This window comes from Cynoglossus semilaevis, chromosome 20 (genome assembly GCF_000523025.1).
Source record: "Cynoglossus semilaevis isolate Cse_v1.0 chromosome 20, Cse_v1.0, whole genome shotgun sequence".
NCBI classification, from domain to species: Eukaryota; Metazoa; Chordata; class Actinopteri; order Pleuronectiformes; family Cynoglossidae; genus Cynoglossus; species Cynoglossus semilaevis.
Window position 1 is genome coordinate 7,857,873 of NC_024326.1, and position 24,766 is coordinate 7,882,638.

The following is a 24,766-nucleotide window of genomic DNA, read 5'->3' on the forward strand; positions in this document are numbered from 1 at the left end:
TGAAAACTCAAAGGAATGTCCTCTCAGGCCAAAGTCACTGATGTGGTTGTACGCATCATTAAGCTGTGGTCACACAAAATAAATTGGTCCACACGTATGAGAAGGTGGTTTGGAGGAAACTTATGATAAATTGATATGTATTTATCAGAGTAGTTATTTTAGGTTCTATATTTAACATATTTAAAGAAAGGAGGGAAGTTATACAAATAATACAATTATATCCAAACATGATGTTCTATTAAATCAAAAATATAAAACGTTTTGCTTTTTGAAACATCACCAGTTCTGTCAAAGCTTCCCCAGCATGTTATTTTTTTTTTCTTTGATATAAAGATGCTGAGGCTGACCCAGGGACTGTGTCGTTGCACTTTTCTGCAACCCTGTTTGCTCACCCAGCAAATCTGACGGCTCCTCCCACCCAGTCTGCTGTTTAATTCCTCTGAGGTGATGACTGCTTAGTAACCTAATAAAGTTGCTGGATGCAATCCCGAGGCACAATGTGTGGATCGTTTTCATCTGACAGACTTGCTCCCTGCTGCACTCCTGCACTCACACAACCTGCTGCGCTTCCGTAAGTACTGCAGGTCAAAGCTGCCTCGCTCCTAACCTAGGATGTCTCTTCTGGTTCACTCAGCCGCCAGGACTTATGAATAAAAACACAGTAGATACCACGGGGGCAGACAGAGGGAGAGCAAATTGTTGTAACGGGTAAGTTTTAGACCCTTTAATCTAAGAAGAAGGGGAAAGTTGTCACTGCCGCTGTGATTCTTTGGAGGTCATGAGTTTTAATTAGAATTTTTAGCAAGATCTGAATTCAAAGCAACAAACACGGCAGCTTGACATGCACTTTACTTATCATGCATATTTTCATTGTCCTGTGACAGTAATTGTGTAATTTGCCTTTGAGAGTGTTCATTTGCCTTTATGAACAATGTTTAAAGAATCCTCTGTGTGGCATTTTTTAAAGAAGAGTCACTGGTTTAAATCCCTAGTGGAGTTATAAATGTTCTGGCCAGAGGCAGGCAGACGTCCTGATAGGGTTCAGTACTTTTTCGACATACGTTCACACCCGGAATACCTAAGTAGGCTAATCATTTTGCTCTTTATTCTTTTTGCCAGGAGGTGCCTGTCCTGCTGTAACTGTCAGAGCATAATGGTGGCATTTAAAGGGATCTGGACCAAGGACTTCTGGAGGGCTGTGTTTGGAGAATTCCTGGCCACTCTCATCTTTGTCCTTCTGGGTCTGGGCTCCACCATCAACTGGGCTGCGGGGCAGGAGAAGCCTCCCCCCGCCGACCTCGTTCTCATCTCGCTGTGCTTTGGCCTCAGCATCGCCACCATGGTGCAGTGTTTTGGCCACATCAGTGGCGGACACATAAACCCAGCTGTCACTGTGGCTATGGTTGTGACAAGGAAGCTGAGTCTGGCCAAGGCAGTGTTCTACGTGGTGGCTCAGTGCCTGGGAGCCATCACCGGAGCTTGTATTATCTACCTGGTCACACCTGCAGCTGTGAGAGGGCCCATGGGCGTGACCTCAGTAAGATTCCGACCGCTTCATTTTTGTGTTGCTGCTTCAAGATTTCACACTAAAAGAGAATATATATATATATATATATATCTGTTTTGAAGGTGAACTCTGACCTCTCCGTGGGACACGCTCTTCTCGTGGAGCTCCTTATCACGTTCGAACTGGTTTTCACCATCTTCGCCACCTGTGATCCTAAACGCACAGACCTGGGCGGCTCTGCTAGCCTGTCCATTGGCTTTGCTGTAGCGATTGGTCACTTATTTGCAGTAAGTACCTTAGAAAAGGTAAAACAAATCATAATCAGTAAACAGTATTGGATAAATGGCTGTATTCCCTAAAACTGCACGCTAATATCTGCCAAGTACTCTTGGCCTAACAACAGAAGCTGCGACATGATTGAACCAGTAGTTTCAGGATGGGCACAGCTACATGGCAACACTGAAACAAAGCTCGTTCGGAGTGAATGCCTCTTCGCTTCCTGAACAAAACACAAGATGCTGCTCTCACTGATGTGTTTTCTAAAAAGAACAAGTGTACCGAGGCGTCCGTCCTCCGATCCTCCGATATTGTTCACTTCTTTGTGATTCACACCCACGTGCAGGTCTTTATTGGAGGCTGCCATCGCATGGCAACCAATCTCCTGGGGCTACCTGAACCTTCCAGAACAAATTAATGCACTGGGAAATTGATGTTATCATTGAGCCGCTCAAATAATTTCCCCCTTGCCCTGGTTAGCAGCGGCGTACTGTATACTGTGCCTACTGTATATTTCTTTTTTTATCAGATAAATCCCCCAAGATAATAGAATCTGCCTTCAACATATATATTTCTGATAACAGTCTCACTCAAAACTATTTCTCATTTAGATTAAACGCAATCCCTCTGTGTGTCTTGCAGATTCCTTACACAGGGGCCAGCATGAACCCTGCTCGCTCCTTTGGCCCTGCAGTCATCACACTCAGCTTCCAGGATCACTGGGTAAGAGATACTGTTCTCACAGGACTCTGCTTCTTCTCAAACTTTTGAATTAGTATGCATTAATGGGAAACTTCAGGTGTTTTAAAATATCACGTATCACATTACTGTTTCGAGTGTCCTCTCAGAGGATCGTTTAAAAATTCCAAAGATCTCATGTCGCTGTCCTGCAGATCTCGAGCTCACACACAAATGTAGGTCAGAAGGTCAGGGTGAAACATGGTAAGGTCAAAATTTTAGCAGCAGAAACCGAACTGTATAAACAGGTGTGAAAAATGGCCACCTCGTAAAATCAGGTTACTCTAGTAGTAGTAGTAATAGTAGTACTGAAGTAGTACGGGCGCAGGTGGGAGGGGCAAAAGAAGTGGAAATTAACAGTAACTGCAGGGGCAATATTCTTTTTATTGTTAATATTAGAGTTTGTAGTATTTTAGTGGTGCTTAGCAAGTATTGCTATTATCAAACAGAAGTATTTGTATAGTAATAGTAGTAGTGTCATAGTAAAGATAGGGGTTTTGGAAGATAAGTATGAGGGAAAGGGGAAGTGGTTGTAGCAAAAGACAACAACAACAGCAGCAATGATAGTACTACTACTAGTAGTAGTAGTACTAGTGGTACTAGTAGTGTAGTAGTAGTAGTTCTAGTGGTACTAGTAGTAGTAGCAATAGCAGAGGTGCAGTGAAAGTATTATGATTGGTCATTTTTAGTAGTAGCAGCAGAAAAAACTCCAGTACTACTAGTACAATGAAAGGAAATGGTGATTATAGTTGTTGATTATAGTACTAGTTACTGCATTTATATTTTATAATATTGTTGCCATAAATTATATTTGCAGTAGCACTTATAGTACACCTATAGTAGTACTGGTGGTTAATGGTGGTCCATATTGATTTATAGTATTAATATTAGTACTACCAGTGACTGCAGTACTAATAGGAATAGCAACACCAACAGTAGGGGCAGTAGTAGTAGCTTTGTTTGAAGCAGAAGTATTTAGTATATGTGTAGTTGATACAAAATGATATTCATTTTGCATGTCTGTTTTTGGTAGGTGTACTGGGTGGGACCCATCCTGGGGGCCATACTGGCTGCTGGCCTGTATGAGTACCTGTTCTGCCCTGACACTGAGTTAAAGGAGAGGCTGAAACTAACCTTCCAGAAAGACCCGTCAGGGAAATACAGAGAGGTGCAGACGGAGGACACGTGTTGCATTAAGCCAGGCTCCATCCACACTGTAGACCTGGAGAAGGTGGAGAAGAAAGATCCCTTCCAGGAGTCCACGGGAGAAGTGCTGTCTTCTGTATGACTATCACGTGCACTGGAAATGGAGACCAATCTGTAAAACAGATTGACAATCAAAGTATGGATTATCTACCGTGGAGCCTCTCCCATCCAAAATACTTTGTCCTCATCACAGCAGAATATGATTTGCATCAATGAGACTCTACAGCACGGCTGAATTACTCTCACTGTCATAAAGCTAATATGATGCTGCGCCTCAATTCCACAAACATCGACAATCTGTCCGATAATACTCCCGAGGCCTTGAATAATTCTGCAGCAGTGTTGGCATGCAGCAAACGCCACACACTCTGCAGTACTCTGTGTGGGAGAAATATTTGTAGGCCCCCACCAATTAGCTGGCTCCATCACGCTGCACCAGAGAAGTGAAGAGGAAAGTTCAGCCTTGTTATTTCAGGATTAGTGTCACATTTGCTCCATGTACTGTATATGTAACAATGAGGGAGATTTTCCAGGTGATCATTAAACACATCACAGGTACCGAGGCAATAAAAGCGCTGACAAGCATTATTATTATTATTATTATTACAACAATATTACAGTGCTCTCTATTTTCAGTGCATTACTGCAGGAAGCAGCCCTCAGCTTCTCACCTACTTCCAGAAGACACTGGGCTTCTCTAAAGGTTCATTTCTAGGTTTTTCCTCATTTTTGTTTAGTTTTCATAAATATATAACAAGTACACACTGTGTTGATGTTCAGATTAGACTTCGATCTTGTTCTTGTCACATGTTTTTTTCTTCTTAGTTGCCGACTTTACACTTAATTTGACTTATACACGATGCACATAGATCATCTGTGTTTGTTGGTCTTATTTATAATATTCACACAACTAACTCATTTTCATTTTCAACTCATGTAATACATTCACAGTTTCACGTAATAAACAAACATAACATTTTTGTTATTTGTAATTGGTCTCAGACATATGCAGTGATGCTGTTCTCTACTTTTCTATTTGAATAAAATAGAATAGAAATCTTTAACTACAGTAGCCAGTAGGTGTCAGCATTGCAATTAAAACTGCCAGCTACCATCAAGACACGGTTTATATATGTAACTTTGCTTGGCCGAGCTAAAGACTAAATCTTACAATCTTTGATTATTCAGTTGAGAATGAGGCCAAGATTTTTATAGTAGTGGTTTTATATATTAAAATAAAGGTTAAAAGATTAAAATAAAGGTAAATCTTAAATACATTTTGTGCAACTAAATAATAACTAAATCTGTTTTCTACAATGTGGGATAAATAATCACTTCTCCGGGACTGATGTATCAACACATTTTTCTTATTTTATTTTATTTCGGTTGGCATTCCAGCCTGCTTTCTCTATCATGGTGCATTTCTCAAATGTTACAACACTACCACCTTCTGGCTCAAATGTTAATCACAAAATGTACAGTAATCCACCTACCTACTGGATTTGTCCAAGGGAGGGCAGTCAAGGCCCTTTAAAGCACAGCTCGGTCTGCGGACAGTGGTTTGTCAAAGTATGAGCCACATACTTTGTAAAAGTCTATCTACTTCATCTGGTATTTGCACCTTTTTCTTTATGGTTGTCTGAGTGATATCATCATCATCTTCAGTATCATAGTCATTTTACCTAAAAACAGGCTGAAACCTGCAGCTATGTGTCCACAGAGACATCACTGTTGTCCGAGAGTCAATCTCAGATGAGCTCTGATCCAGAAAACTCTACGGTATTTCTAAACAACGGGAGCTTTTTGATGCAGGGGGGCTCTGTAAAGTGACACTGATTTCCTAGAGCGGTCCTGAGGCCATGTGGTCAGGTCCATTAGAGCAGCATGGCAGTTTCTAATGCACCTCTAGGTCATGTCTATTCAGAAATGCTTGGACTCTGGGCCTTTACACAGAGATTTCTCCTGTTCGCCCCATATGTCACAGTTCTATAAACTGAAGCTTAAGTGACAGCTGTAAAAGACGAACTGTTGCATGGGGAAAAAAAATAAAGACAGAGATCACCATTCAAATTAGAATGTAATGTGAAGATCACCATTCAAATTAGAATGTAATGTATTTTATAAGGAACGGTGGAAGTTAATCGCAGCGCTACATGCTACGTGGTCTTTTTGAATACTTTCATGTTGATAGGTTTTCATAGATGCCGGTTGTCACCATAACTGGTGCAGACACCTCAGTTAGTGCAAAGTTAATGTAAAGCGACAGCAGCTAATAGGCCGACATTTTCTTTACATCTCCAAAGGCCTATCAGCAGGATGTCGAGCGTTTAAAGCCTTTCCCATAATTTACATCCATATACATCCATATCCTCCTTATGTTACAACAGTGATGGAGCCACGCGATGGAGACGCAGTAACACCCCAGACTTCATTAGCATACCATACAGATGCCAGAGGATTATATCTCACAGTGAATCTCCCACTTATCTAATATGCAACAGCCGGTTCTTCCTCACATCTTGACAGCTCAAAATCTCAATTCCCAGCATGCCACAGAAGGGGGGGAGAAAAAAAAACGATAAAACACACACCTTAAAGATCATTAGCAATTAATATTTGGGGACTGGTGAAGAAAAACAGCGTTTAAACACTTTAACAACACGTTTAATAATTCATACTATAAACAAGAAAGTCTCCCACTTCCTTAATAATTTAGACGTAAGCTAATGTTGATTTATTCAGGAAGGTCTGTGCCACCAGCAGCGCCTGCAGTGCCCAAATTTGAATTAAAGTAGGACAGTAGCAGGCGAGTCTGTAATAACATTTGTATAATTTTATTATTGCTCTGGGCTCAGTTCATTTCCTCCTCCAGTAGCTGCGTGAAATTGTTTGATTCTGGAAACTGCCCTGAGTCTTCGGCTCTGGGGTTGGAGGGTGGTACAGGAAGAGGAAGGCATGCGACACTCTCTCACTGTCTGATGCTGTCAAAAACACACACGCACACAAAGAGACTTTCATGTGCACACACATGCGAATAGAGCCAGAGAGATAGAGATAAACAACTTTATTATTCTGGGTTTTTGTTACATTGGCTCACTTAATAACTCAGGCTGTCGTGGGGAAATGATTGATATCCTCACTCACCTTGTCACTTATGATAAATATACGACGACGTCGTCGGAAACTCACTCATTACTTTATGAAATCGTATAAATATGAGACTTTTGGTTTCTGTCTCTCTGCAGCACAGACTGTCATGTTTCTGGTTCAGCACCAAGAGGAGTCGATTTTCGGTGTTTTGTCTGTGAAAATATTCCAAGAATTTAGGGATTCCAGGTTTTGGCGTCTCCACTCAGAGACAATGTTTCATTTAGTTTGGCCCACGAGGAAGTATTAAAGTTCATAATCATTTGGACGGTTCGCTAAGCTATCAAGTCTTATCGTGCGATTGCTGGTTCATGATGCTCCTCCACTACATTGTGATTTTGTTTACCAATGATAGGACTATCATTCCTAAAATGGTAATCTACCAAATTCTGATTAACTCCAACACAAACAATGTTTGGGAGGTATTAGCTGGTGTAACGTACACCTGAGACCCCAGTGGCTTTGACACAGGAAAGGAGGGGGGAAAAGTTCTGATTGGTTTCCTCGGGGCTCTGCTTCCAACTTCCCACCCGCACACATTCCCTCACTCCTCCTCCGCCTAACACCCCACCGCACCTCACCCCTTTCAATTCCTTTATGCATAGCAGCCCAAACTGCAGTTTGATGAAACACATTTGTTTTTCTTAACTCTTGCTTCGCCATCACGGCTAAATCTCCAAGGTCTGTCGGTGTAATGTGGCCCAACAGCAATTGGGTTAATGAGAGGATATATGTGCAAGTGTGGAACTTGACCGGAGGAGATGTTTTGGTCTGCTTGTGTTATTAGGGAAACCTTTATTATTGTTGCCCTCTAGTGGGAACCATATAATAGGATTACATTTTATTAGAGCCTCACAGCATTACCCAAGCACCTCCCCACCCTCTGCTTGTCTCTCTTCCCCTCACAGTCGTGTCACTTCTCTGTCCACTGAAGGTGGGACAGGTGTATGTTCACAGGTTGGGATCAAAAGGACACCAGTACTACAAAACTCATTAGCTTCTCCAACTTCTGCATAACAAACTGAAAAGTGTCATGTTACCGTAGGTCTCACCGGCCGTTACATATCTGCTTACAGACATGTTGATTTGTAGCATTTTGTTAGCTATTATAAACCACCAACTAGCTTTCATTAGTGTCTTTCCATTTGCTCACAACATACTTTCTTGTATTTTAATATGTAGTGTGATAAAAACTCAGAGCAGTTTTGTGTAGTAGAAGTTCCCCAGAGAACCCCCCAGAATATTCAGAATTTGTTTTTGAAACCCAGATTATTATTAAACCTCATAACACATTTTAAAAAGTTTTTTGTATATCATATATATTATTTTATATGACCCTAACCTTAATCCACTAGGGGGCAGAATACATGTACCAAATAATATAAGGGTTTTAAGGGAAACAATTGATCCTGTTGAAAGGCTTTAGGTCCCAGCATCTTGTGCAGCAAATATGAAACTTACACTTAGAGTGTAAGTTCAGGGTATAAGTTATGACTAAATGATAGCATGACTTGGACAACAGTGTTGTAACAGACATTCTCCAAAGCAAAACTCAAATGTGCCAAAGATAATATTTGATGAACAGTTCTAGCCCCAAACGGTACAGCCCTGCAGGGCAGACTGAGTCAGGCCCTGGACCAGTTTCAGAACTCTACCTTATTCATCCCACACTCCCTTACATAACCGCAGGCAATTTGGGCGTGGCAACTGTATGGTTATTAATGTAGACTCAGGCAAAAGCAACATGCATTGGTGTGTATGACGCATGAGTTGAAAGTATTTTTTTCTTGACATTCTTGATCAGAGCTTTTCAACCTTGGGGTTACAACCCAATGTAGGGTCACTTGGAATTCAAATGGGGTTCCCTGAAATATCTAGTAAAGGATTTAAGAAAATATATAAACTGTCACTTTGTGCACTTATCTGGCTACTCTGTATTAGCAACACAGTATAACTAACATGACAGAAAACTAATTCCAGAGAGCAAGAAAAAATGTCTCCAGGGTCAACAGAAATTTGCTAAAGTCAAAATGTGTTCTAAGCCTTCCTATAGCAGGAAGGTCAGTGGTCAGAGCCCGTGTGTGTTCCTTGTGTGTTTGAAGAGGGAGGGTGAGGAAGGAGGGGGAGGACTGTACTTACGCTCGCCTGATGATTGCTAGCTTCAGCTCCACCTTCCTCTTGAACCTGAAACATTAAGAAGTAGAAGATTAAATTATATTCTTAACGTTTGGGGATTTTTTTTTCACACAGGAGATTTTCAAATTTATTTAAAACCTGGACAGTCATGACAGGAACAGTCTGAGTCACTGACGCCAATCATATGTTTAACACAAGTCAACATGATGTGACTCCAGGAAACAGAGTTTTACAGATAAAAAGTAAAAGCCATTTTATTCTGAAGCAAGTTGTTCTTCCACAATAATGCACCAAACTTCACTGGTAAGTTAAGGCACAAAGTAAGTAAAAAACTTAACTATGTTTCATAGTAAAGTACAGTAAACCACATACATTTTTCCAGCGTTGCTCTCTCTTTGTTCCCCAATTATAACCCATATGATGTCATTCAGGCTCAGCAGTTTATGATTGGGGCATATGCACAGCTGCAACTAATCAGGATAATTTGTCCACCAAATACAGCACAGGCAGGCAGTGTTTACCTGCTGTAGGAGTCAGAGCCATACGACCCTTCTACTGATACATCGGTAAAAAAAAACGTCCATTTCGGCAGCGACAACACCTACATACTGTAGTTCGGTTTAATCTGGTGTAATTTCTAAGGTTCAACTTTTAAGATTTCCTTCTAGAGAGAGACGCCACATGCATTGTATTGGAACAATGTATGGGCTTTCAAGGCCTGGGGGTTTTCTCAGTTCACTTTGTCTGATGAATGGAATAAAAATGCGTGCATGTGTGCAGGAGGCTCTCTGCATTTTGTGCCAATTCCCCCTCGGGGCAAATAACTTCATCCTAACAATGTAGCCATGTGTTTGTTTTCCTGTGGGACGAGCTGATCAAAACCTGGAAAGTTAAACGATCCCTGGATTAGATGGGCAACGGAGAGCTGGCGTCTCCTGAAGAGAAATTCTTCTCTGTGATCTGCTAGAGAAACTGAAGTGTTCTCAGAAGGAAGGGAAGAACTGGAAACTTCTCCCAGTTTGTACGTTTGAATTCGTCACTCGCTGTTCCATTGGCATGGCATTCATGTTCCACTGTTGTTTGAAGAGAAGGGGGACAGGGTTCAATTTTCTTCCTGAATAAACATTCGAATCTCCAGTCTGTTTGTAAATATTCCCGTCAACTGTTTTCTCTGTTCTGTTCTTCTGCCCGGCTTTGTTTTTAAATACTGGATAAAATTACAATAACATGGCTAAACTGTTTAAGGTCCACGCAGCCAACAGTAGGGGGAGCAAGAGCGGGTTTGTCAGTGATAAAGTGCAGAGGAAACGTTGGGAAAATGAAGAAATAACTGTCAGTGTAATGTCCACATGTGTAGCCAATACAACTCCTGACACCAGATGGTGATAAACTTTCAACTTTTTTTACAAAAGGCTTTTTTTTTTTTTTTACAAAAGGAAAGTCTTTAAACAAGTGACTCCTGCACTGCGTGCGTCCCCTGAGTAATTCTAAAAGCCTCAGAAGTGCCTCAATCTTCCCGAAATCATGCATGGGTGAACATTTGAAATGAGCTCGCACATCAGCCCCAGGCACTGATTCAGACTTGATTGGGGCAAGGCAAACTCAAGTGCTTATTTATACAGCTACGTCATTTGGAGGTTGGCCAAAGGGAGGAAAGAGACTAAGGAGATTACAAAAGGGGGGCGACAAGGAAGAGTGAGGATTTCAGCAAGCACATTTCATTAATTTGGAAAAAAAAAAGTTGATCCCAGTCTAATCAACAAGTTGTCTTATTGCCCATACAGTGTGTATGGCACGTGTTGGAGAGTTGATGTGTTAAAGGTTTAAGAGGTGGGGGGGGGGGCATCACAAAGCTCCACCAACAATCTATATAATTATCATCATCTGCTGCTTTTCCTCCCTGGGAAAGAAACACTCCATCCATTTGTAGAAATGGCCCCAGGGAACGTCACATCAAAACTAATCATAACGATTAAAATCAGCTTCTCTGGGAGAGGGAGGCAATAGGCAAGTTGGAGGCAGGAGGAGTGAGGGTGTTGTAAATGCAGAAAAAAAGAGAGATTTCTTTATTTGATTTAATAAAAACATAAACTCTACAAAGACTGAGGCACTGCTGCTGCTGCTGCTGTGATCCCTTTTGCTTGCAGTTTTATTCTGAAGATGGTTTTAGACTGGGGCAGAGGCATGAGCTAATTGTATCCTGATCTTTGCCTTGAGGGGTTTCTCAGCCCTGGAGCAAGTATTCTCTGTATTTTGTTCTGTCTACCTTAGCCAAGCTATTGCATTTCTCAGCTGTGTAGGAAGAGAAGCAGATCGTTGGCCAAATCGGAGAGAAAAGGTGCATAAAAAGATACTTTATGCCTCTCTATGTTTCAGGTAAGCGGACATTTATTTGCTTTGCTATTATTTCCGTGGCTGGATGGAGTGGGACACAGAGGCGCAGCTGCTTTTACGCATGTGCCAAGCGAATCAAGCGGTACACTTCTTAAAAATATTAACCACTTCCTGCTTATTGTTGCTTAGTTAGTATTCATGCGACTAAGATAACGAACCCTCTGATACATGTTGTGTTCATGGGCGGTTTTCACTGCAGTCTGACCCAGAAAACACTCCACATGCGCTGCGAGTGAATTCGCTCCTGGCGCCTCGCCGCTCCGACACGTCTCCGTCTCGGCGTCGCTGTCTAACTTGCTCCCAACTTATTTAAACCCCGTGTGTCGGTTCCTACGTTTTCTTTTTCTTATTTGGTTTTTGTTGAAGTCATGTTTTGCCGTGAAACTGTTCCGCTTCCTGGCTGCCCCAGATCTTCTAATGAAAGACGCCATTGTGGAGTCATTTTGCCTCGGGCGTTTTTTTCTCTTATTCCGCAAGACACGATGTACCTTTAGAGCACGTCAAGGCAGAGTCTAACAATCAGGTTTTATTTCAAACACCAGTCCTATTGGGAAATTGGAATTAGCCAAAATAAAGGCGTAAAAGGGCGATTGGAGAGTCCGCTCCTTTTCCTCTGCTGGCTCTCTGACCGCGCCGTGCGTAATTTACTCCAAGGTCTGGATACGAATCGGCAAAATGTATAATTTACAAATTACTAACATGGTTGTATTTACACAGAGGTACGTGTACTGCCCAAGTATATATCTCCATACATTTAATTAATTAAAAAGTTCAAAAAATAATTGTGCATTATTTAAAAAGAAAAAAAACTGTATCAACTTTAGGGAATTCTTTCAGCAGCAAAATGACATTTTAAATGAAATTCATGAAACACAACATTTTTAGAATAAATTGCTATAATTGGGTCACAAATAATAACGTGGCAGCCAGTTTCTCCAGTTTGAGATGTGTCCGTGATTAAGCATCCAGTCTGAGATGTTGACATATCAGGACTGATCACTTGATGGCGCTGTAGCAGAAAGAAGCCTCTGCACTCCTGTGTATGTACAGTATGTGGACATCTGCTCCTCATTAAAGTACCGTTCAGGAGGCAGACTGATGTGGCAGGAGGCACGTATTAATAAGGCAGATCAGTGGTTGTACGTCACAACAACCATAAATTAGAGGTGCTTGACTAAACTGGAGCTCCTCCGGGGGAGAAATGCTGTTACCACGTTTCATATAGCATTTCCTTTTTTGTGTGGCCACTCCCGTGCCCTGGGACAGCTCAGGCTGTGCCAGAGAACATGCACCAGCGTCTCAACAGCCTGCGGCATACCTGGGATCATTATCTGTGATGTCACTGTTACCACAGTGAGTCGTACTTGTGTCTAAGGCCAGGAAATAATTTCAGTGTTTTGTGTTTGAAATTCGGAGAGCACAACAACAGCGGTGTGTTGGATGTCATGTCTGAAATTGTTCAAAACTTTGTGGTCTGCTCCTCTCAAAGCCTGACTTGTGACATCATTACTGACTCTGTGAGTTCTCAGACACTGATTGGATCACCCAGAGAGACTGCTTCTGTGCAGATACTATCGGGAGCAGATTTACATCCTTCATAGTTTGTCTTTTGTCAATGCACTGCTGCGGTTTCTGCAAAACATACAGACCATTGACTTTTACAGATGTTCTGGGTAATATTAATTTGCATGCTTCTATAAGCTGAGATTTAAAAGTAAATTATTGGTTCACCTTATCAAATAATTACCAGTGTTTACATTTGTTTACATCCAGAATATAGATCCTTTCCTATAGAGGGCAATGTTTTAACAATACCCTGAAGCAGAAAACCCCAACAGCTAATCTTTATAAGTGAAGGCGATCATGTTCTCAATATAAGGCAAGCTGAGCAATAACGAACCACAAGTATCTCCACCACTAGATGCTGCCAAATCTGTGCACTTTACCTTTAAGAAATACAACATGAAATGATGAAAATGAAGCCTTAGAACATTACATCACAAAGACGAAGTAACTCATCCTCCAGAGGTATAAAATTAAAACCACAGGCTGTTCCAAACGTTCCTGCTGCAACAACAGCCTCTCCACCTGTTCCCCTACAGTTTCAGTCTGCTGTGAATAAAGTTAACCTAAAGTCTGTCGTGGGGACATGTGACACGAATGGCCTCGGGCACCAAAGCACAGACAACACATCCAGTTTATGTAAATACCAGTCTGTCTGCCAAAAAACTGCATGCTATGATCTGAAATGCTAATTATGTCCTGTGCCATACGTTAAAAATGCTAGAGAGCTGCATTGTGGGAAGGAAAAATTTGACATTGGTTTTTTAAGTTTTGGGAAAAATGATATTTACTGGCCAGTTTAGATTTGTTGTCTACAATCAGTTATCTGCTAAATTATCAATGCTATCACTGTTGCAGACACATGACCTTCATTAATAAGCCCTGCATGATGGAGCACGTGACCTTTGAACTGTCCTTAAGGCCAAAGAGGAGAAAAGCAACATAAAAGGGAGACTGTCCAAGGGAAGGGCTACTAGACATCAAACTTGTGTCGTGATATACGTAGGAGCACTTCTTCTACAACCGACTTACACCACAGCCACCTCACGCTCTCCGTCACCCTGCTCTCTTTCACCCCCACCCCCCCCACACGCAAGAAATTTTCCATAACGCCTTACAGATTTTACACTCAATCCACCTTTGCAATGACAAGGCTTTGAGGAAATCCAATTCCACCAAGCTGTTTTCAGAACTTACTCTCCACTGGCACACACTCACTGTCTCAACCTTCTCTCACACACACACACACCACCTTCTCTACAAATTAGTCAGGGAACAAATTACCTGCATTCTGAGTGTGATCCCACGCACTTTGCCGGCTGCCTTACACAGGTCCCCTTTTGAAGCACAGCCATGTGATTTCTCTCTCTCCTTTCTGCCCTGCAGGCCCCTTTGCCTTCTGCAAGGGATTCAGGAGTTGAATTTTAAAACTATGTATGGCTGCTGCCTGCGCTTATCAGCGCGTGCACAAGCGGCATGCAAATCAGAGCAGGATCACACACACTACATTGGAGGCCTGCACTTAAAGGCAGGCTTAATTGCTAATTGGGTATCTAGGTGTGAAGCTCACACAGCCAATGAGCAGATGTGGATGTTTTAAGGCCAGTCGTTGAACTAACTAATTTTAATCTGAATGTTATTAAAATTTGTGGATTCTCTGCATTTTTAGTGGGGGGAAAACAGCCCAAGAGTGTGCTTTGGCTGTAGTTTTAAAAGCAGGACATGTTGTTGTCCTGTTTTACGCTGCATACTTTTATTAGCGTAGAGGCTTTAGATGACATGGTCTTAGTGGTTCTCAGGGGATGGAGCCTCAGTACCAGTGTTTACATGAGCTTTTCAGCCACCGCATAACTTTTCACAAAGTGCTTCACTTAACAAACACTGTCCAGTAATTAACAAGTGCTACAGGCTAGGACTGGGAAATGTGGTCCAACATTTTTTTTAAATCTACACACATACAGTATGTCTACAAGTTGCTTTGTTTAGGCTATGTTAAGGCTACCAGTCAAATTACGCTGATTCTGATCCAACTTTCGACATCATCTTACTGCTTACCACAAATGCACTGTGGCAATACAAATAGTTTTCACTCATCAACAGCAAAAAATGTAAAAAAAAAAGTTTCTTTTTGCCCAAAGCCTTTTTAAACACATGTCTACAGACTATTTTAATTCTTGGAGGGTTTTTTCCCCCAAAGGCATTCACTCCTGGGTCATGTGATCCACAGGTCGTTATGTGTTTTACTGAAAGTACTTATTGTTGTTACTTTAGGTGAAAACATGGTTATATACAGGTACTCTGGGGATGTGCATTATTTGCTTTTATTTGAATATAATAAAATAAGTGATGACGATAATAAGTGATTGACAGCTGAATTATTCAGTGAGAACCAGGAAGGAGTGTATGACAACACCAGCATCTGTAACAAGGTAGTATTTCTCAAACTTTGTATTCCTAATACCACCTTAAAAAACATTTGGCTCTCCAAGTACTACCTGTATGACCAACAATAAAATACTGCAGAACAGACCTAACCTGTTCAGCAAAAGATCAGGAAAAATATTAAGAATAGAATTTATCCTTCAAAGTATTAGCCCACGTTGTAGCTAAACACAAAAGCATACAGAGCCACAGTAGGAACTGTGAGAAAAGCCACTCATCTCATCTATATAGGAATCCAATTCCTCATCCAATTCCTCCCCTGCACCACTAGGGAGAGCCCAAGTACCATCAGCGGTACACATACCACAGGTTGAAACCCCTGTTATAGCAGAAGATTTGCATATAAGCCAACCTAAGTCAAAAACAACCAGAGATCCTTTTGGGGCTATAACATTAACATAATTCTTCTCCATTTTTATTTCCACAGCTATGCTTTTGTGGTCATTGAAAGGGTGATGCCATGTCAGGTTACATTTGTCTCTCTGCTAAAGTAAATAATGCCACGAAGAGCCCATATTATAAATAAACTGGTTTGATCTCTCTATATCGAATATAGTTTATATATATATATATATATATATATATATATACACACACACATATATATCTTAATATTTCTTCTGTAGTGTTTCTTTTCCTTTTTAATTCATGACAACCATATTTCAACTATGTGACCTATGTGAATTAAACTTTTGTTACTATGAATGTGAGGGGCCAGGGAGTTGGAGGTGGGATCTTTATAGACCAGGACTGCCGCTGTTTTGACCCAAATTTGGGGCCACGACCCTGACTTTGAAAATATCAATCATCAATTTGCTCAGGATGAAAGTGCAGGAAACAATGGACATTTTGGTTATTATTATGATAATGATTATTGTTTTTATTATTATTATTATTATTATTATTATTATTATTATTATTATTATTATTATTATTATTATTATCGTGGTTGCTGAACCACTGCTCCAAGAGGGCAAAGTTCCAGTTGTTAAAGGTCCAGATGAGGTCCACAGACTGAGTCGACCCCCTCCAGACTGCGACATTATGTTAAAGAGCGTTGGGTTTATTTTGAAAACGCGGCGCACACATAGGCTACCTGCCACTGAAAGAGCGACAGCCCAGAAGAGCCGCGGGCACTACAATGCTAATGTTGTCGGGGGCTTTGACTTCTCCCAGCCATTGCATAGGCGCCTCTCGGTGTGACAGCAGTCGCGGCGCCCGCTCTCCCTCCGGTGTACCAGTATTTTGCAGAAAAACGAGGAAAAAGAGCCGAGCCAAAAAAGAAAAAGAAAAGAAAATATAGGACGGGGAGAAAAAGTGCGTCACGTCTGCTCACCTTTAAGTCTGCGAGATAATGGACGAGACGGATATCATGGACTTGACGCATCAGAAGGCGAGGAAGAGACCGCGTCCAATCAGTTCTGCAGATGAGTCTGTGCACGCTTCGCTCAAACGGCTGCCGATCCGAGCGGCGGAGAGCAGGGAGCCCGCACTCATGTTCGCCGTGAGGGGAGAGCCTGTGCCCGCTGCCTCCCTGAAACAGAATGATCACTCGGTGAATTCGTCTCCAACCACAGTGATGCCTGCACAGGTAAAGGCGAGAAGATCGCTGTAGGTTTTTTGCAGGTTTTTTTGCAGGGATGGATAGATAAAACTGGGAGCGACTTTTCTCTGTTACATAAACGAGGCTATAGGGAATATAATGTGTGAATGCATTTGTCGTTCTATAGCAGTGGTTATTCATCTTTTCACTGAAGTATTTTGTCAAGCAAGAGCATCCTAACCAGCATCAAACATTTCGGTTGAATAATTGGACTCTGGACATTGAACGCACCACTGTGCCATTAGCGTCTGACTAATTAAACTTTATAACTGTCAAACACTGCTCATCTGAAGTAGTCTCTCTTGAACCACTTATAAATAAGGAGATATTTAAACAACTAAGGGCAAAGACACGTGTTTAAAAAATGATTTTTGCACAGCAAATAAATTAGAAAAAAACATTTTCTCTGGGATTCCTACAAATATCTGTTATAAGATTGAATTATTTTGTAGAACATTTATTTAAAAAAATAATCAATACAATTATACGTAGATATTTTCTCCCTTATAGAACTCATCATCATATACCATTTCTTTAAAATGTTTGCTAAAAACTTTAAATGTCTTCAGAATCTTAAACTTACAAACTGTCAACACTGGAGATGCATTGCAATGTTACATTGAACTTAATCATTTTAAACTTATAATTGAGTGAGAGACTTGGGTTTGTGACAGTTATGAATATTCACTTACATTTGAATTGAAATATTTATTCAGTAAAACCTTGGATTTGATGTATTTTTTTTTATTATTTTTTAAAGATCTCATGTCCCCCTGGAGGGCCCTCAAGTACCCTAAGGGTATGCATACCTCCATTTGAGAACCACTGACCTTTACAGTGTACACTTGATCCTCACAGTTTGCCATCTTTTCGAGCCTTGTTATTGTATTCCGCAAAACAAAAGTTCAACTTTTCCAGTCTACGGTGTATTTATATTGTACATACGAATTGCCTTATAATGGTGTTTGTGGGTTAACACCAGACATTGTATCTTCACGCTCTATTACTGTGTCCCAAGTCATCGTGGCTTACTTTGAGACTGTGAGAGTGATGATCCAAATTAATTTGGTTTAGACGATTATGGCCCACAGGATTGGATTCATGTTCTCTGTGGCAACATTCAGGTCAAGGTCAGGCTGCTGTAGCTCACAGCGGGATACAAATGCCTTGCACTCCAGACTGGGGAGTGTTATATGAAGAAATATTCATATTTTCTTGCCAAGTGATCTAGTATTTTGCATATCTATGCATGTGCAGCTGTGAGCATCATTCGAATGCATTTCGAAGCCTGCAGAAGAATTTCATGTCTTTTCTCTCGTGTGTTTTGGACCAGGATAATCGCTCCAGCATGTCCAGACCAATGATCACACGGTCACCGGTGTCTCCCTTGAGTAACCAGGGCATCCCCACACCTGCACAGCTCACCAAGTCCAATGCCCCTGTGCACATTGATGTAGGCGGACACATGTACACCAGCAGTCTGGCCACTCTTACAAAATTCCCAGAATCCAGGTGAGTGTGTGAACCTTTGCCACAATCCTGTTCTTGGTTTTACGTGTGATCTTTGCCTGTTTAGTGTCATCTGCAAAAAAAAAAAAAAAAAATTGATGCATAGTCTTACAGTGAGAATCCCTCAATCGACATATCATTTTCTGTGGGGTTTATAACGTATTTAATCACAAATGCCTTTTTTCGTATACTACACCCACAGATTTCTTTTGCAGCAGTAAACAATCTGTATGAGCATTAAGTGCAGAATGAAGCACTCAGACAAAAGAGAAATTGCTTATTCTGACAGATGTCACAGCAGCACCAAAGGGCCACGGGGCATGGGGCCATCTGGAGGCAGCACAGTCGCTCCGAGCTCAGGCCCCAGGGTGACTGGCACCCTGCCTGGGGCAACTATCTACCAGCTGGGCCTGACCCCTCCAGACCACCTCTTTTCTTTATTCTTATCTCTCTTCATCTTCCCTTCTGTCATTGTGTTCTGTTTCCCTTACATTTGACCCTCTCCCTGTAATAATTATTCATTTTTGTTTTAATTGTGCAGTATACTAGTGCATGAACTGCAGAGTAAAACAAGCGATTATGATGAATTTTCATTAATCTCAATATTTTGTGTGCAGAATTGGTCGCCTCTTCGATGGTACAGAGCCTATAGTCCTGGACAGCCTGAAGCAGCACTACTTCATTGACAGGGACGGACACATGTTCCGCTACATCCTCAACTTCCTCAGGACGTCCAAGCTCCTCATTCCAGACGACTTCAAAGTAAGAGGATGATGTCCATCCCAGAAACGACTGAATTCCTATCAGCCAGTCAGCACTCCTGCAATTTAGCACACGCAATAATTGCTGAGGCCATGCGCTGCCTTTGGTCATCGGTTCTCCTCCGTGACTGCCTGAATATACAGTGGCTCTTTCAAACCAAGCTCAGCCATTGTGCATTTACTGATCACAGGATGCAGTTTGGCGCCCTCCAGCTAAAGATCATTTGAGATATGGAAGCAGGAAGGTTTGCGTCAGGTCCCCTCAGCAAACGTGGCACCACCCTGAACCAAACTACGTATGCTACAGTTATTCGTTGCTCTTCCATTTAACCCAGGCAAATTGTACTTTCAGGGCGAGTGCCACTGTATGTGACACATTAGCATTCCTTGTTTGTTTTTGTTTTTTTAACTCTTTCATTCAGTTAGTAATTACTTAGTTTGCCCCGGGAGAAAACAAATAACCGCATTATCAGATGGACTGCCCACAGCGTGACTCAATCAGCAGAAAGTATGTCAGCTAAAATAAGAAAAAAAAAGACGCAGTTGAAATGTTCACATTAGGAGGATTTTGAAAGGAGCATGGGAAAATTAAAATGTTTGTGTTTTTTATGCCCACCGGGGGATAAAGGATCTCCTCTACCCCAAATCCACAACACAGTTCCCCAACCGTGTTTTATGTACCGGATCGTTTGCCTAAATTAGTCTTGGCTTTAGTTTATTTTTTGTCCAGATAGAATACTGATAAGTTGCTTGGATTTAGCCTACTCTGTTTTTCAATTAGTCTTAATCTGTGGCTTGAATATTATGTTGCTTGAACGTATTGAAGATACTAATTTTAAACGTAGACTTTTCTTTTTTTTTACCACGAATGCCTGTAAATTCAAGTACGACATATAAAGTGGACACTTCAAATTCTGCACCTCTGTGTCTGTTCGGCAGCACCACAGCTCACTCCTCGCTCCTCTGTCTCCTTCAGGATTACAGTCTGCTCTACGAGGAGGCTCGGTACTTCCAGCTGCAGCCCATGCTGGCAGAGCTGGAGCGCTGGCGCCAGGACCAGGAGCTGAGTCGGGTGTCACGCCCCTGCGAGTGTTTGGTGGTGCGCGTTGCACCCGACCTGGGTGAGAGAATCACGCTCAGCGGGGACAAGGCTCTGATCGAAGACGTGTTCCCAGAGATCGGTGACGTCATGTGCAACTCCGTCAACGCTGGCTGGAATCATGACTCCACACACGTCATCCGCTTCCCACTCAATGGGTACTGCCACCTCAACTCTGTCCAGGTAATGTCTGCTTAGAATGAATGAACAGTTCAGTTATAGTATCTATAAGATGTAAGTGGTCGTAGTCAGTGGTCAACGAGATTATCACTGCAGTTTAAAATTTAGCGATGCCAGGAGCTGACATATAGGCTAACAGAGTCTGAAATCAAACCCACAACCCCTGAAATTACTGCAGTTAGAGTGACACTTAACTAAACAACAACTAAACAGCAAACAGACTTGTCCAATAATTTGTACCAGTGTTTTAGTTAACTGTAAGCTCCACTTATAGTCACATCGATGTTTAAATGGTGGGTCAGGGGCTGATTTGGTTACAAGAGGGAAAGGGTCAGGACAATTAAAATGTGTGAATTATAAAGATTATTTTTCCTCTCAGGAGGATTCTTGTTGTCCTTATGTGGCACTAGAAAAAAAGTTTTCTAGAGGAGTCAGAGGGAAGGGCCATAATGTCACCGCTATCTCTCACCGTTGAATGGACTTCATTCATTTAATGCCAAAATGTTTTTAAAAGGAAAGAACTTGACTGTGTTACCCTCCTAGGGCAAATTGTAGTTGTAAATTTTAGCAGAAAACTAATGAATTCTGGAATGAACAAAATTCCACATGTAATATTCATGAATGTATTTGGCAATACTGTATTCCTGTAATTATACATTGATATTCCACTAATTATTTGATAGTAAAACGCTCAGATAAGTATCAATAAATTAGCAAGTGTGCGGGGTGTTTAAGAAATTATCACAGTGATCTGGACTGTGGATGAGACACTCCTCACCCCTCCACCCCTACCAAAAAAAAAAGCATAAACAAATAAATAAAGTAGCAAAGAAACCCCATTCCGAAGTACGTGAGTTGTAGCGTAGTGAGCAGGAGAGGGAGATGCTCCCTGGCAGGTTGTCCTCGGGCAGGGCCCATAATCCTGTTTGGTTATTAAAGCACGCCGGCGGTGGATGCTGTATCTGCAGCTAATGGAGACAGGGAGGGGGTTTTGAGAGAAGGAAGGGGTGCATAGAAAGCTGCCAGAAGTAGGGGGACCTTTGTAGTTTTGGCAGAGGCTTGGGCCGCAGGGTTGGGGGGGGCAATAGTGAGAATGAGGGGGGTTCGCAGAACAGCCTACACTGGGCCAAGTGGCAAAAAGAAAGCCTCACAGCTCCCTCGGGCCTCTTCGATGGAATGTGATCCTACAGCCCCCCCGGACACGTCGTAGATGTCTGGAAGGGTGTATGATTATGAACAGCTACACAGAGGCTCAAACAGAGGAGAGAGAGAGAGAGACAGAGGGAGAGAGACATTCACATGAGAAAGAAGGAAACAATGAAATAAGACTCATATATTGTTATCATTAACTTGAATGGATTTGAACTAAAAGATTTTAAATTAGTTTCAAATATATAGTTCTGTCGTTTGTCGTTTGACTCGGTTCCAATACTTAGGATTGGTATTGGTCCAATATTGGTCAAAAGTTCAAGAGTAGGTATCATAAAAAATGGGAGGATTTACAGTTTTGGATTTTCCAAATACAGGTGTCAGCCTTGACTTTGAAGGTCAAGGCTGACCTTAAGACCTTTAAAAATCATCAACAGAAGACAAGAAAATTCTAACCCTGTTTCCTTTACTTTGCATTGCACCTTTATCCAGGTTCTAGAGCGTCTCCAGCAACGTGGCTTTGAGATTGCCGGCTCCTGTGGCGGAGGGGTGGACTCCTCCCAATTCAGCGAGTACGTTCTGAGGAGGGAACTGAGGAGGACAGGTCAGCGAGGAGCCAATTCACACAGGATAAAACAAGAGCAGCTGGACTAGAATCCTCCCAGACAGTAGGGGGTGCTAGACTTTTCTGTGGCAGCCAAAAGCTTCACGCTGCAGAGCTGTGTGGACTGATTTCCTCCATTTCCTGGTTGATGTTGTTTGTTTTCTTAACCTTACAAACATCTAGAGAGTAAAAAAAAAGATGCAACAGGAGATTTCTTTTTTTTTTTTTTTTGCCATAAGAAGAGACAAGACATTTAAGTTTAAAGTTGCAAGGACATTTGTGATTGTCTAGCCCCATAAAACAATTTAAAAGAAAGGATTTATATAAGCTGTACTCCCCCAAATAAAGTTTGTTTTAAAACTTTGAGCCTACATTAGGTTAAATATGATTTATAAAATATCCCTATAACTTAAACATAAAGGATTTTATGGCTTGTAGTTTGATGCTTAGTGACCAGTGGTTTTATTTTTTGACAAATTGGCAGTTTGGACATGTGTGTTTCTCCCTAATGTAAAAAAAAGGTTACTAATTTGTTACAGGCTACAGTACAGAATGTCTCAGTTGTCATCATCAAATTCAGCAAAGCATTGTTTTTCACAATTAACATGATGTTTAATATTGTGATATAAATGAAGTGTATGTCTTTTTTTCTTTCACTTTAATTGAAGATATTTTGCTGGATTATACCTTTAGTGTCATCAATAATTAGCATCGAACACATCCAGGAAATCCCTGAGTAAATTATTATATTTCACCATCTTCCACATCAGGGAGTGTGAACTGTTAACTCAAATTATTTTATTGGATCATTATATTCCTTTCCGAGTGATGAACTGTAAATTTTATCATTGTATATGTGTTTGTGTTTTTTTACATGGACTCTTTTTAAAGCAATGTGTTGCCTCAGACATGACTGAACTGATTAAAAGCTTATTGTACTACCCACAAAAGGTCACTTTTACTTGTAGCAAATACTCGGATGAAGTTGGATCTAAAGTATTTCGAGGATGACTGATCCATTTACGCTCCCTAAATTTGAGTACAGAGGAATGTAGCAGCAAATGTGAAATAAATCAAATCTCAGTTGTCATGGTGTCTGTTCACTGTTTTTATGGCACTGAAGGACAGGCGTGTCCAAAGTCTGGCCCTGGGGCCAAATGTGGCATTTGGACTTTATTTTATGTGACTTTCAGCATCTATTCTTTTATTTTTTCACATTTGACTCTGTATGGTCCACCTAGTATTTTTAGTAAGGTTTTATTTGTTCTCTGATATTCATTTAATCAGTCTTTTAGTTTACTTTATGATCCAAAAGGTTGTTGTTTGCAAATACTTTGGCTAATTCTAACATATCTAACCTGTTTTTGTGAAAAAAAATTCTGGCTAGTTATGAACTAATTTGGCCTCTTTTTTTTGCTAAATGTTACAGGAGGTTTTATCCATTCATTTTCTTTAATATATTTTTTATTTTTCCTACAGTTAATATGTGGTTTTAGAATCCTTCAGCATTCACTGAGCTGAATCCTATATCTGAAACTTGGTTCCCTGTACGCATGTTATTCAACATATAAATTATAAGAAAATATAATTTATAGTGCTTAAATCTATACAACACCAGATCATTTGGCTTCACTGAAACTGCAATACTACATTTATATAATATCTGAAATATATTCTTACTGTAGGAATCAGACCCTGGGTGTTTTAACATCAATGACTCTGGCTCTGTGCTGCTGCTGCTGTTGCTGCTGCTGCTGCTGCTGCTGCAGGGTAAAGTCCCACTTTTTTTTTTCTCTGCCTTAAGCAAATTTGTAAGTACAGTGACCAGAAACCATTTCTTCACCTTTACTTTACTGCATCTCTGTTGTCTCTGTACATTTTTTTCGGGCATCCTCGACTGCCTCGGTGGCAAACTATTTTACATTTTATATTATTTTAGCCTCTACATCCAATAGTAACTTTGCTAAAGCAATAGTGTACGTTGGAGGGTTGATGCTGGTGCATCAGTGACGTCTTGGGCTATTCTTTACTTAGCTATATTGAATGGAGATGAGTTTTTTTCTGCTCTTCTTATCACTGCAGGGCCAAAGAGGGAAGTGAAATCCCTCACGGAGCTCTGTTGTCTTCATAGCTTTCGGCAGAATCTCCACTTACTTTGGCTATCTACACTTTATGCTATACGATTCCTTTTCAGGCCTTCTTTGCCCCAGATTCCCCTTTGATGGACTTACACTTACAGAAGGGCAAATGGTGTTTGATGTGAGTGGTGCCCGGTTTTACTTTATTCTCAAACAAAGTCTATATTTTCTGTGTAATAAAACATAAGTTTGGGAGTTCAACACATGCACTAAGAACCAAACATATATGTTAAAAATAATGGATGCTTTTAGAAAAGTTTCTGACTGAAGAAGCACAACATTTAACCAAATTCACATCACTTCCTTAATGGGAA

General features: G+C 41.1%; 2 protein-coding genes and 1 long non-coding RNA gene across 7 annotated transcripts; 2 read left to right on the top strand and 1 right to left on the bottom strand.

Annotated features, from left to right (window-relative positions):
- Nucleotides 1-230: 230 nt before the first annotated feature.
- aqp4 (aquaporin 4) lies at nt 231-4,707 on the top strand. 2 transcript variants are annotated; one of them, XM_008334379.3, is made up of 5 exons: nt 231-708; nt 1,120-1,537; nt 1,630-1,794; nt 2,426-2,506; nt 3,555-4,707. In XM_008334379.3, the coding sequence occupies exons 1-5, from the start codon at nt 647-649 to the stop codon at nt 3,807-3,809; spliced, it is 981 nt and encodes a 326-aa protein (XP_008332601.1). In that variant the 5' UTR covers nt 231-646; the 3' UTR covers nt 3,810-4,707. The 2 variants fall into 2 exon arrangements, with proteins under 2 accessions (XP_008332601.1, XP_008332600.1); XM_008334378.3 differs by having other exon boundaries at nt 231-571.
- Nucleotides 4,708-5,923: 1,216 nt separating this feature from the next.
- On the bottom strand, nt 5,924-15,959 carry LOC112486297 (uncharacterized). The gene is made up of 3 exons (XR_003048703.1): nt 14,252-15,959; nt 9,014-9,058; nt 5,924-6,708 (listed from the first exon to the last, which is right to left on the bottom strand). It is a non-coding gene; the product is annotated as an uncharacterized LOC112486297 (long non-coding RNA).
- kctd1 (potassium channel tetramerization domain containing 1) lies at nt 11,002-23,461 on the top strand. Of its 4 annotated transcripts, XM_008334383.3 has the most exons (6): nt 11,004-11,205; nt 11,303-11,386; nt 18,346-18,524; nt 19,139-19,283; nt 20,259-20,564; nt 22,203-23,459. In XM_008334383.3, exons 2-6 carry the CDS (start codon nt 11,378-11,380, stop codon nt 22,362-22,364), a joined length of 801 nt encoding a protein of 266 aa, XP_008332605.1. In that variant the 5' UTR covers nt 11,004-11,205; nt 11,303-11,377; the 3' UTR covers nt 22,365-23,459. The 4 variants fall into 4 exon arrangements, with proteins under 4 accessions (XP_024908266.1, XP_008332605.1, XP_008332604.1 ...); XM_025052498.1 differs by having other exon boundaries at nt 11,002-11,348; nt 22,203-23,461; XM_008334382.3 differs by having other exon boundaries at nt 11,005-11,386.
- The last annotated feature ends 1,305 nt before the right edge of the window (nt 23,462-24,766 follow it).

Bases quoted from the DNA above. Each gene is read 5' to 3' on its own strand.
- aqp4 (XM_008334378.3), top strand. From the start codon at position 480: ATGCAATCCCGAGGCACAATGTGTGGATCGTTTTCATCTGACAGACTT. The intron at 572-1,119 runs GTAAGTACTGCA...TCTTTTTGCCAG, and splicing joins ACACAACCTGCTGCGCTTCC to GAGGTGCCTGTCCTGCTGTA. The intron at 1,538-1,629 runs GTAAGATTCCGA...TCTGTTTTGAAG, and splicing joins GGCCCATGGGCGTGACCTCA to GTGAACTCTGACCTCTCCGT.
- kctd1 (XM_008334381.3), top strand. From the start codon at position 16,764: ATGGACGAGACGGATATCATGGACTTGACGCATCAGAAGGCGAGGAAG. The intron at 18,525-19,138 runs GTGAGTGTGTGA...TTTTGTGTGCAG, and splicing joins ACAAAATTCCCAGAATCCAG to AATTGGTCGCCTCTTCGATG. The intron at 19,284-20,258 runs GTAAGAGGATGA...TGTCTCCTTCAG, and splicing joins TCATTCCAGACGACTTCAAA to GATTACAGTCTGCTCTACGA.